At 35.6% G+C, this 12399-nt stretch overlaps 1 protein-coding gene across 6 annotated transcripts in view; it reads left to right on the top strand.

Moving 5' to 3' along the window:
* Positions 1 to 12399, top strand: part of TOX3 (TOX high mobility group box family member 3) — a 102261-nt gene that overhangs the window by 71266 nt on the left and 18596 nt on the right. For 4 of the 6 annotated variants that reach the window (XM_046680578.1, XM_046680572.1, XM_046680574.1 and 1 more), the window contains exons 2-3: positions 1347 to 1412; positions 5441 to 5695. In XM_046680578.1, the coding sequence (XP_046536534.1) occupies positions 1347 to 1412; positions 5441 to 5695 (321 nt within the window). The remainder of the gene's footprint in view (positions 1 to 1346; positions 1413 to 5440; positions 5696 to 12399) is intronic. The other 2 variants (XM_046680573.1, XM_046680575.1) reach the window with 1 other exon arrangement.

Below are 12399 nucleotides of genomic sequence, written 5' to 3'. Positions count from 1 at the left end.
GTTCTCGGATCCCTGACATGATAAAGTGTGGCGCATCAGTCCCGCCTCTGTGCACGAATCCTACAGGTTCAGAGTTGGGGCCTGTGAGCCCCTTGGAAATAAGTGTTTGTGGGTTTATTGAGTGGAGGATTATGTGGGTCTTCCATATCTGTGTGTTTATGTCTATGTTTATTCTCTGTATTTATCTGTGTATCTGTCTTCATCTCTCTCTCTCTCTCTCTCTTTCTCTCTCTCCCCCTCCTTGGGAAAATTGTGCCTTTTACTTTAAATAATTACCAGCTCTATTTATGTTAGAGAATGGATATATTCATTTCACCCTTTGGAGACCAAACCTATGTGTTATTTGATGCATTAAAGGAAGGAAATAATACACTTTATAAAAAGAAGAGCATTCTTTTACCATTTAAAAATCATGAAAATAATATAGCTCCAGATAATTATGCTCACAGAGCCTGTCCATATTGCCAGACTGATAAGAGAATGTTTAAAGCAACAAAACGTGCCTACTTAGACCATCTGAACCTGAAAATACATTTCTGCCAAACTCCAAGTTTTACATTTTGATAACAGGTCTCTAGAAGTAAAGAGCTTATGTCTGAAATGCTGATACAGTCTTATTTGTGGTGGTATGAATGGGCTATTGTGTTAGGGAATTAAATAAAAATTGCTGTGTTCATAGGACCCTGCTTATTTTTTAAACCTCTTTGCACTTAATGTTACACTGAGAGATTAAATATCACTGTTTTCAACAGCACTGATGGATATAGATAGGTTTTAAACTCTGTTTGGAGATTTTTTAAAATATTCTTTAGTCTTATTATTTATTTATCTTCACGCCACACCCCATTCACCAGAAAATAGAATTTGAGTCCTGGGAATTGAATTCTATTCCCTTAAATTCACGTTTTAACCTACCCACACTTGTGACATCTGTTCTTGAAAAGTAAGCTGTGAAATCCCAACATGCTTTAAAAATGTGTCAAGGTGATTTTCTTGGAAACTCTTTTCCTTCTAACCTGACAAATGCCAGTTCATAAAAACTAGTGACCAGTTGGCCACATGTTTGTAATTGTCTGCCTTCGCTATTAGTCTTGATGAGAAAGAACACCGTTTTCGAGAATGATCGAGTTAGGTTAACTCCATGCTTTATTTTCTGAGGGAAACAGCCGACAGTATGTAGCATAGTGCTTTGAAAGCTCTGTCACAGTTCACATTCGCTCTGAATAAAATCACCCTTTTATCTCGTAACACCAGCATTCTTTCCAAATCCCATCCGAGCATTAAGTAAACCTTCAGAATTCTGTATTATGCTGCATATTAACATAAAACAATCTGCTTTCTTTCAGTTTGGAAATAACAATAACTACATGAATATGGCCGAGGCAAACAACGCTTTCTTTGCAGCCAGTGAGGTGGGTGTCTGTCTTCATGTGTCTCTTCATGTTTTGTGTGTTACTTAGATCATTTAGAGGCTTGAAGGGAAAAGCAAAGTATTGAATTTATCTCTCTGTTATGTGGCACAAGGTAACGACTTTGGAGGTGAGACAAGAAAAACCTATTGGAAAAGAAAATAACCTGACAAGTCTTTATCACTTGTCCATGTGCTGTTACGAATGTTAGGTATTCACACACATCTCTTGATGAAAAGAAATATATATGCAAATGAAAGTAAATGTATCAGAAAGTATATAAAATCTATCTATCTTTCCAAACTATATTGGTATCTAAGCAGATAAGTAGTTATTTTGGAACCCAGGATGGGAGTGACTTTTAATAGAAAGTATTTTAACTTTACATAGGTCTGGGGATGATTTCAATAAGTTTCCGTGGTTTGGGAAACGATGTGGCAGAAGAGTTTTATAGTTTCTTAAGTCTTTGGTGAGAGTGATGCAGAATGAGTGTTTTGTTTTTTGTTAGATTCCCCACAGCCTAGTCTAGTGCCTGGCACATAGAGTGTGCTCAATAAATATTGAACGAATGAGTGAATGAATGAGTGGGCATGCTCCAAGACTTGGTCATAGCTGGGAAAAGTGGGTGAGGCATCTAAAGGCAGCACCGTGTGGGTTCCGAGTTTGTTTACTGTTTACCAGTGCAGATGCAATGGACATCTTCTTCTTGCTGTTTTTGTTGCTTTCCCTACTTACTGACTTAGGGCTGTTGTGTGGTCTTATTGGCCTGCCCTCCAGAAAACCTCAATCTTGATTAGATCAAGAAAATGGTTTCCTAAAAATGGTAGACTATGTGAGATTTAAGATTTTAAAACAATAACAAACAGAAGTGAAATTGGTCCAAATGGAATATTTCCTCTTGCAGTTCCTGTAATAAAAGGTCTTCATTTTCCAGGTACATTCAAATGTAGGAAACTGAACTAGCTTGACCCCAGAGAATGAAAATCATAATGGCTTTGTAAATGATCTTGATCTTGGTACGGGGAAGCAAGTGGTACGAAAGAAATTAACTTTGAGAAATTACTAGAAAAAATGGGGAATCAAGAATTAAGGGTCCTCGTAGGTGAATCATTTTTACAGTGACCGTCATCTCTCTAACCAAGAAGACAGCCTAGATAAGGGAATATTGTTTGGCACTGGCTGCTGTGTTGTTTGTGATAATGAACACAAACCCCATCTGTAAGGACAACATGATGTTTCATTCTGTAGGATTTTTTTCCCTACATTTGAATCAAACATTGATGAAAGCTCTACTGCCAGCAGCTGTTCAGAGACAATTTAATTCCAGCTGTGATAATTCACCGTGTCAGACATTGGCTGTTATATGTTGATACAACAGTTCTCCAGATTTGCATTTTTATCAAAAGGAACAAATGTTTTGAACATTTCAGTACAGATGGTATTTAACCATGTACATACTACTTTAACATGTTCAAGGTAAACACTGGAAAGTCAATATCTGTAAAAAGTAATTGTATAAACTCCAAATGATTAATCTGATTTTGGTCATATGGCATAGTTGTAAAAATCAGTCTCTTTTTTTGGTGATGTCTTATATGATTATTTTTATAATCTCAGGTAACCAGTGATTTGGTTACTGTTTTCTCTAAGGAATAATTAACTTTATATTTAATATATCACCTCTCTTTAAAAGTGGTTTAAGATTTTATTAGCATTTTCTTGGTTATATATTATAATATAATTTTCTAGTATTTTATTAGGTTATGATATCGTATTATACTAAATCCTAACTTAAAATTAATTTATCTTTTGACAAATTATACTGTAGGGACATATTCTGTATGACATCTCTTTCTATTCCTTAGCAAAATAAAAATGAAAACCTCCTTAATTTTGACTGCCTAGCATAGGACATGCTTTATGGTAGTGTTTGAGAGGTAATCTTACATAATGATTTCACTGTACACTTTTTCTAGAACAAAAAACGAAGCCCAAGTAATGTTAATGTGCTCCGTTATAGCATGTGCCTAATTTCCCAATCACTGCATTAAAAGTAAATTTATTTGGTTTTTTAACATTTTAATGAGTGCAAACTAATTCAAGGAGACTTGAGGTTTGATGCTGTAGAGTCGAAATTCTGCCTGAAACCAATTCCCTTCACATGGCTGTTGCCTTGTGGCTAACACTGTGGGGACTAGGATACTCCGAGTTTGAAATTCACACATTTGCTTGATGTTTTCTGTCTGTGTCATGATTACCCTGACCATTTTTAAAGTACTTTAAATATTTATTGAAATAATATTTCAAGTGTTAATTACAGTGGTAATGAAAACAGCCAAATGCCACATATCAAGAATGAGTGTTTATCCGTATTGTTAATGTGATATGTTAGATTTCATTAAGCAGTAATGGGGTAGCAAATGAGTCACAAATTACAGTTGCATCTGTTACTAGACCACATTAGTGCCAAAGTAACGGCAAATGCAGCCATAGGGTTACGTTCATTAGCCAACCACGTTCATGGCCAATTCTTCCCTTTGTGTTTCAGAACTTGGAGTATCACAGTAAGAAACTGACATCTTTTGGGGGGATCATTGTTAGAATAAACATGTCAGAAAATCTAATATTTCATTCTAGCTTTCAAATGTGTTATTTTGCTGTAATGTTTTGCATATATTGAATCTCCTAAGAACCTTAACATGTTCCATTGTCCCATCACAGACTCCCATGGCTTGTGACCTCTTTATTTCTGGTGAGATGCAAATCACAGTTGACAGGTTCTAGATGCAAGAAATGGTTTTTTTTCCTTGAGTTTGTTTGTATTTTGTCTCAAGTGGTTATTAAGTTATGTCATCATTGATAGTTTGAAGGAGGGTGATTTTCAGCTCTGAAGTAGTTCTCTTAACTGATTATAGCAGATTCAAATTATCTTACACCAATTCATTCTTCAAAAAATACTATTAATAGTAAGTCAACTATAACTTTGACCCTCTGAGCTAGGAATAAAAAATATCTGAGTGGCTCCCCCCAACGTCTTCACCCCACCAACAATAACATCCTAGACCTTGCTTGGCCTTCCCATCCCACAAAATCCCAGTTCTACTGTAAGAGAGATGGTTAGTGTAGCTGAGCAAGGCAGCCCTGATTTACATCAGAAGGTCCTATTTAAAACACTATCTGTAATAATCTAGGTAGCAGGGAAGAAACAGTGCATTATTTACTTAGGTCTTGAGAAATAACGCTTGTCTTAGTAAGTCAGCAACGTCAATGGAGTTAGTACAGTGATATCAGTACATCTCCATGCTCGTTCTATAGCGTCTTTCAAAGTTAAAGACTGGTAGAAAATGTTCTGATAAATACATATCAAAATCTTCACATAAAAGAAAATAACTCTCCTTATAGTTTAAATAAAAGCACTGGAACCTTTTAATATATGCTCTGATATAATTCTTATATAAAATATTGTGTTAGAAATAGGAACAATTTCCATAGAAGCATTCACTGCACCTGGGAAATACCAATAAGGAAATTAAAAAAGCAAACCACAAATCTAATATTACTTGTTTTATACGTTGTGGCAGAAAGTAAATATGTGTAATGTTCACTTCTGGATTAATGTTGTGTGTGTGCACCACAAAATCATCAGCATTTTATGAAGCATGTGGATAATGTAAGCGGTTTGAGCTGTTTCACTAACATATCAATAAAGTGGCAATTTGTTATATCGCCAAATCTAATGTTGCTGATGCTCCAACTAACAACAAAGACAGATGTTGCTAATTAAGTACACATTAAAAAACTGTTAATACTGATACTCCATTAAAACCATATGATAATGAGACTTAAATCTTTAATCAGAATGATCAGCAAAACTTTATATGTGGAAATCTGTGTTTAAGATGTTTTCATTTGAGAAATAAATATTTGGCCTAGCTATGTAGTGTTTTTATGCAAAATCTTTTTTTTCCTTCCAAGGAGAAATAAGATATAGGAACAGCTTATAAAAATATCTATATTCTGTTTCCTTTTAGCAGACATTCCATACGCCAAGCCTTGGGGATGAAGAGTTCGAAATCCCCCCGATCACGCCTCCTCCAGAGTCGGACCCCACCCTGGGCATGCCCGATGTGCTTCTACCCTTTCAAGGCCTCAGCGACCCGTTGCCTTCCCAGGGAAGCGAATTCACACCCCAGTTTCCCCCTCAAAGCCTGGATCTTCCTTCCATTACAATCTCAAGAAATCTCGTGGAACAAGATGGCGTGCTTCATAGCAGTGGGTTGCATATGGTAGGCACCAAATTTATTGTTGAAAGTATTTTTTTATCATTTGCACTTCTCATGGTAAAGCTCTGGGAGTCCATATTCTGAAACATGCTCCTGCCTGTCTTCTGGTGGACATGTGGATTGTTCTTCCTCGCGCCATTTAAACACAGGTGCCAGAGGAATCCCTGGTTTGGACAAGAGGATATTGAGTTGGTTGACAGTCACGTGAAAGCGGATGACCCAACAAAATCCTTCTGATTTGAAATGATTTTTAAGAAGTCTGATTCATTGGTTTGGAAGCAGCCAATCTTCCCTTGCCTTTGGCTTACCAGAGGTGTGCTTGAGTTGAAAGTTAGCCAGGAGAGATTTTAGAAATGGAAACCCTCATCAGGTGCCTAGGTTTTTTGCATTTGTTGGATTATAACGTAATGTTTATGATACATGATTTACTCCTACCTCAAATGAAATATCAAACTGTGATAAAGAGAAAGGGAAAAAGAATAATTGCTTATAACCAGCAGAGGAAAATATAGAGTGGGTGATTGTGTGAAATATACCTAATTGTGTTATTTATTGTTGTAAACATCGACTAAGGCACTCTAGAGAGCCAGGATTACTAATGCAATAATTTTGGTTCTATTTTTCTTAGTGTGCAATTATAGTCAGCAATCACCAGAGTAAATCTGCTTAAGTATTTTAAACTCTTCTGCTGGGATTGTTTTTTTCCACCATCATATATAATGCATTTGTGTCTATCTAGGTGAGATACTAAACAGATATTTTAAAACAAGATTAATAGTTTAGGGGGCCTTTTTTTTTAACCTTGATAAAATGAAACAGATGTGTTGGTATAACACAAAACAAATCCTATTGCTTGTTTACATATTTCTCTGCACATTAGGACCATGCCAGTGATGTTTATTGGTTTCATTGTTAATTCCCCAGATAACAACAGATGATTGCGAAGTATGCAGTGGATTAGCGGTGCAAAGATTCAGTGTGCTCTCTGAAATATGAGATTACTTTCCCAAATAGGATTGCGGCAACATAATTTTCTTTGCCTGTGATCTTTTGTGTTTGAGCTGAACATCAGGGTTTTTATTTTTACTTTTTTGTCAGAAAAGAATGTGGTGAACAGTCGGGAAATGGTCATTAAGTATTCATAAACGTTCCTCGCCACCACAAATAATTGTTTCCTGTGGACTTTCTTACATTTTTGTCCCTTTGACACCAGAATGGAGGGTTCGGTCCTCTGTTCCTCTACAATCAGGCTTGCAAAGTTGTGCCTGGGAATTAATAAAAATAAAAAGGGTGTTTAGGCACCAGGGGAGTTTGCCAGGGTTCACCATGATTCATAGATGCTCAGCGAGAATCATTTAAGTTGCAGAAATAGTTAAAAGACCATATAATGCATGCTAAAATGTGTACTTTATTAAATTGGTAAATATTTATTAATAATATAAGAGAATCTGCCTTTAAATTAAACATCTGATGAATTACCTTGCCTTAAAGCTATAAAACTGTTATTGCTGCTATAAAAAAGTGTAAAGGAGGCATTTTGACTATGAAATTTCATTTCATGGTCAATTGAATTTACTATATTGGAAAGAACTAAAGATGGAATCATAAAATAATTATGATATTCACATACACTTAAAGAACAATGCTTTCACGGACTGGCGTTGGGAGAGACGACTCAATTTTTAATGCTTCTTTTGTAATGTATTGCTAATCACTAAAGCAGTTGAATTATTTCATTGATTTTTAAAAGTATAAGTACTCTAGCTAAGTGCATGCTGTTGTCATGGTGTTTACATGGACCTCATGACATTTATTGGTGCCTTTCTGAAGTTTTGCTGAATCTGAATGATATTTATTTTGGCTTGAAACAAACTAATCTTGTTGAAAATTCTAGTAGAATTTCACCTTGAAGAAATGTCATGGGATTTTAAATCACAAATGTTGGAAAAAATAAAATGTACTAGGACAGAATTATGATGAATACAATGTGTCGTTGGCTTTGTTCTATGTACTACCTGACATGTTCACCTATAAACTTGAATTCAGAATCGCCAGAGGCATGGTTAAAAATAGGTTATGTCAAGGTTCTTCTAAATCTCCCTCCGGGTACCGAGTTGGCTGGCTCCATCGTAATGCTCCACAGCAGCTCCTCGGAGATTTCCCTTAGGAAGGTCACCAGAAAAATAATAAATAATACTTTATACATCATGCATTCGGCTTCCCAGTGTGCATTGGCTATTTCATACCTTATGCAAGTAAGAAGTTTTATTATCCAAATGAATATGGCTGTCTGTTAAGAATTGCCATGGTGAATTAAGACTATCATCTAAGAAGAAAAGCCAGCCTGTTATGTTGTATCGAACCAGCTTTTCTTCAGAGCTCCATGGGTTTTCCTTTAGAAAGAGTGACAGTTCGTCACATTACTGATTAGCTGCATTTTTTGTTGGCAACAAACACAACATGTTTATCTTCCTTAAATTTATGCCATTATATTTAAAAACAGAAAGCAGGAAGAAAAAGGGGGGATTAAAAAGAGTCCAATGATTAGCATGCACATTTCAAAATATGCAAATAATGCCCTGGTATTCAAAAGCAAATTGTTGAAAAATTGAAAGTCGATGCATTTGTGACTTCAAAGAACAACCTTGATTTGCTTGCTGTGGATACGTATATTTTAAAACAGGATGTGGTTGGCAAGTAGAAATCAACAGTGTGTTTTGTTTGGGTTAAAAATTCTTTACCTCTAAGCATTTTTGTCAATTCACATGATCATCTGGAAATTATTTTAATCTACAAAAGATTGCAATTCTAAAAATCTACAATGTGCGCTCTGAAAGGTTTTTTTTTTTTTAACACCTCTCTATAATCTACCCAGCCTGCTGAGTAGCATTGACATCAGTAGTACATCAATTTCAGAAAGTGGATTATTTTTACTAGACAGCTATTGTGACATATTGGGTCAGTCATAAATGAAAGATATTCATGCAAGCATGCAATACTTGTAATGAAGTCTCACTCTGACCTTCTGTATGATTGATTCTGTAATTTAGTTTTCTCAGGCAGTGCCTGAAATGAAATGAAATCATGTTGAACAAGTTTTGAATACCCACAGTGCACCAGGAGAAGAAAAATCTGCAGCCCCAGAGGCTTGAGAGAGAGCAGCTGAACGATTTATCTCTATGCTATTATAGCCTTTGCCAGCATTCAACATTTCTTTTTTTTTTCTTATTTGGCTTAAGTACTTAATTCTGCAGGTAGCTGTAAATGGGAAAATAAAATGCTGTTCAGATTTAAAATGACAGGACAGGAGTATGTGCAGGGGACTGATAAAATATCTTGAATAGAACTGACCTTTCATGTAGCTGAAAGTTACTGGGGGATTCATCCTCATAATTACCATATAGATTATTTTTATTTCTTTCCTGCAATGAAACATTTCAGAGAGCAGTAGTGCTGATTGAATGAAAATTGAACTTGTTAACATTCTTTTCAGCTTAGCCTGTTGTACATAACAGAAGGTTAGCTTTGATGAATTTCAAAATTCTCTTTGATATCCAAGAAACAGACAGTAAAATAATTGTCTCTAGTCTGATATTTTGTGTGCCCCCCAAAAGAGACTTTATAAACACACTGATAATTCACTTACTTTTTCTTCATACATTATATTTCATGTTTAGAGGACTGACATGTGCTGTTTTGATCATGCCTTGCATTTAATTGTGATAGCACCTAGGTATAGAAACTGCTACACTGGTGCTCTGGGAATATCAAACATCGCGTTAGAAAATTGAAAAGTTGGAAGTGAGGGAGGTATATTTGAGTATGGTAGTCTCTGTACCTGTTAAGGAAAGAGAAAGCTCTATAGAAGATAGGCACATAGAGAAGAAAATTATAAGGTTTTAAAATATTCGTAAGACTCTTAAGTCATAATCCACACAGATACCAATTTTGATCAGAAAAATGGGAATAGATCAAAATAACACATCTCAAATAACCAGGTTTACTTTAGAAGTTTTTATTTTTCATACAGTCATTTAGTATGGCTCTAAGTTTGAAGTAGAATTATTTTTGTTTTGACAAAATGATTTTCATGCCATTTTTATACTTTTAAAAATCTTACATTAAGAGAAATAGCAGACTTTCAATTAATACATTGTTTTAGCAATGATGCTTAATGTGTTACAGATAAAACAGTTATTTCATGGGTCATTAATGTGTTTAATGCGTGGAACGTTCTATTAAAACAAGCCCTGATTATTGTTATGAACATGTTCATTGCCATTGTCAATAGATGCTGCAGAGCTGGGTTCCACAGGATGAGTACCATTTAGCCATTGGGGGACCAACAATTTCTCATACAAATTGAATGATTACTTCAGTGATGTTTATTTTTTGGTCAAAAAATATTTTTATTGTAAATTAACAATAGAAAAGTCACAACTTACGTAAGCAAAAAACTCACTTGGAGTGGAATAGGACCTATCTTATCTGTTCCAAGCCCGAATTATAAAATTGAAACTATAATAAGCTTCAGCAAATATTTACTGAGGACCTACTAAGTGCTACAGATTGTTCCTAATAATTAGAGGCTGATTATGCTATTGATAAAATTTTCTTGCTTGCCGGTATCTCTTCCATGTAATAAAAAAAATTCAGATTCTGATTACTGCTTTAAAGATGCTTTTCGTCAAAAGTCAACTTTAATTTGGCTGTTACTATATACCTGACAATTGGGGGCCCAGATGCCCAGGCCACAGACATTTTTACAAGTTGCCTTTCTTTGTAAAGCAAATAGCCTTGTACCATACACAGCTTAAAATAAATATTCTTTAGTCTTGGCCTGTAAATACCTACTGACCCTGAACAGATGAGTGTTGTCTTTAAGGCTGAATTAACTTTAGAGTTTTCTACCAAAGCGGGAACGTGTTGCAAACTTCTGCTAAACGCGATTAGCTCTTGTGAAGTGCGACACGTGATTACTTGCTTGATTTATAACATTCAAGGAGAAGTGTTATTAGAAAGTTACGCTGTGATTTATTTCCCTGTGCCGTGTTTCTAACATATATAATCCATAGTCATCTACTCTTCTGTAGTCACGCTGGATCTTCCCAGTGGGGCAGCAGAGACACATTTGACATCACTCAGGTTCCTGAATGGAACTGGCATGGCGGCTCAGACCCCTTTTAGAGGGATGAGAGGCACTCTCTGTGCCATTGCCCCATTTTCTTTTGTTCACAGCTCTTGTCTCCCTTTGACGTGATCTCCTTGGTGTGTTTACGGCCTGTCTTCTCCCCTCGCCTGTCTCATTTGCTTCCTGGAACAGTGTCTGGGCTGGAATACACTGGGCTCTCAATAAATATTTTATTTGTTGAATATATGAATGAGTGAAATGAGAATGAAAGAATATTTATTTGTTATTAAGAATGTACCTTGACTACTAAATTAAAAAGGAAGGGAAAGGGTTTAAAGTATAAACAGCTGTAAAAATGGAATGCCTCTTTAAAATTTTAATTTAGGACTGAGTAAAATAAGCACAGAGCTGACTCCCTGGCAAAACAAAGGAGTTACAGTGTTTATGAGTGAAATACCGTTAAGTGTTTTATGATAAACTCGTAATTTTATTTTGCTAAGAAACTATTAATTAACTTTTGGGAAGACTGTTTTTCACAAAACGTTCATGTGTAGGTATGTTTGATTATAACTCTGAGAGTAGTTATTAAGTAAAAATTATCTATTTCAGTGGAAGATATTTTGATGAAGTTAAAGTTTGTGGTAGCTAGGTCTGTAATTATCATTGGTATGCATTTCGCATAACTATGTCTGTTTCAGGTTCTGTTGGGGTTAAGAAGATCCTAGCTATGCGTAACTATTGATTGATCGTTATTAATTTGGAAATCAAATTTTAACATTGCTATAGGACACAACTAAATAATTGAGCATAAAATTACTGACTTGAATTTCATGTTTGCAGTTCTCTGATATTTATTAATATGAAGCAATTTTTATTAGTGATAATTGCTTAATTACTCCATTTCTCAAGAAATATTGATTAAAAAACTGGCACAGTAAAAATGCATTTAGTCACACTCTCTAATACATTTGGGTTGTTTGCTTCTTAATTAGATGTTATCCTCTATTATGAAAACCTAACATTGGATCGTTACAGAGAATATTTATTTGTAAATGTGGAGGAAAGGTGCATTTAACACATTTGCGTATTACATTTTTTTTAAATCCTTTATGATAAACCCAGATGGAAGTAAGCACCATTGTAATGAGTAAAAATAGGTATAACAATGTGTGATGTTTAAAGTAAAAAATCAGTTTGAAAGTTTATATCTTACATTTGCAAGAGAAACCAAAGCACAATACAGGAGGAGGACATGTAATTCTGTACCCCTGAGTGTGCCCTGCACAGATGCACGCCAGGGCCCAGGGAAGGGGGCTCACACCTCCATGACGTCATGGGGAAGCTGGTCCTTGCTCGAGAGGCCTGAAAGAATGAGTGAAAAGATTTAACTGCGTAGGGGAGGTGGAGTTTTCTGGGCTAAGGAAGAACGTTGAGGTCTACCCAGTCCGCTCCCCGGGGCCCCAGAACCCCACGTATCTTCTCTGAAGTCTGGATGAGGTGTGATCATAACAGAGTGATTTACACAGTCAAGCTGTTTTTCACCTTTCAGTTCTCTTTCAGGCTTCAGTCATGGAGA

Source organism: Equus quagga, chromosome 13 (assembly GCF_021613505.1).
Source record: "Equus quagga isolate Etosha38 chromosome 13, UCLA_HA_Equagga_1.0, whole genome shotgun sequence".
NCBI lineage: Eukaryota > Metazoa > Chordata > Mammalia > Perissodactyla > Equidae > Equus > Equus quagga.
This window is presented reverse-complemented; position numbering and strand designations above follow the sequence as displayed.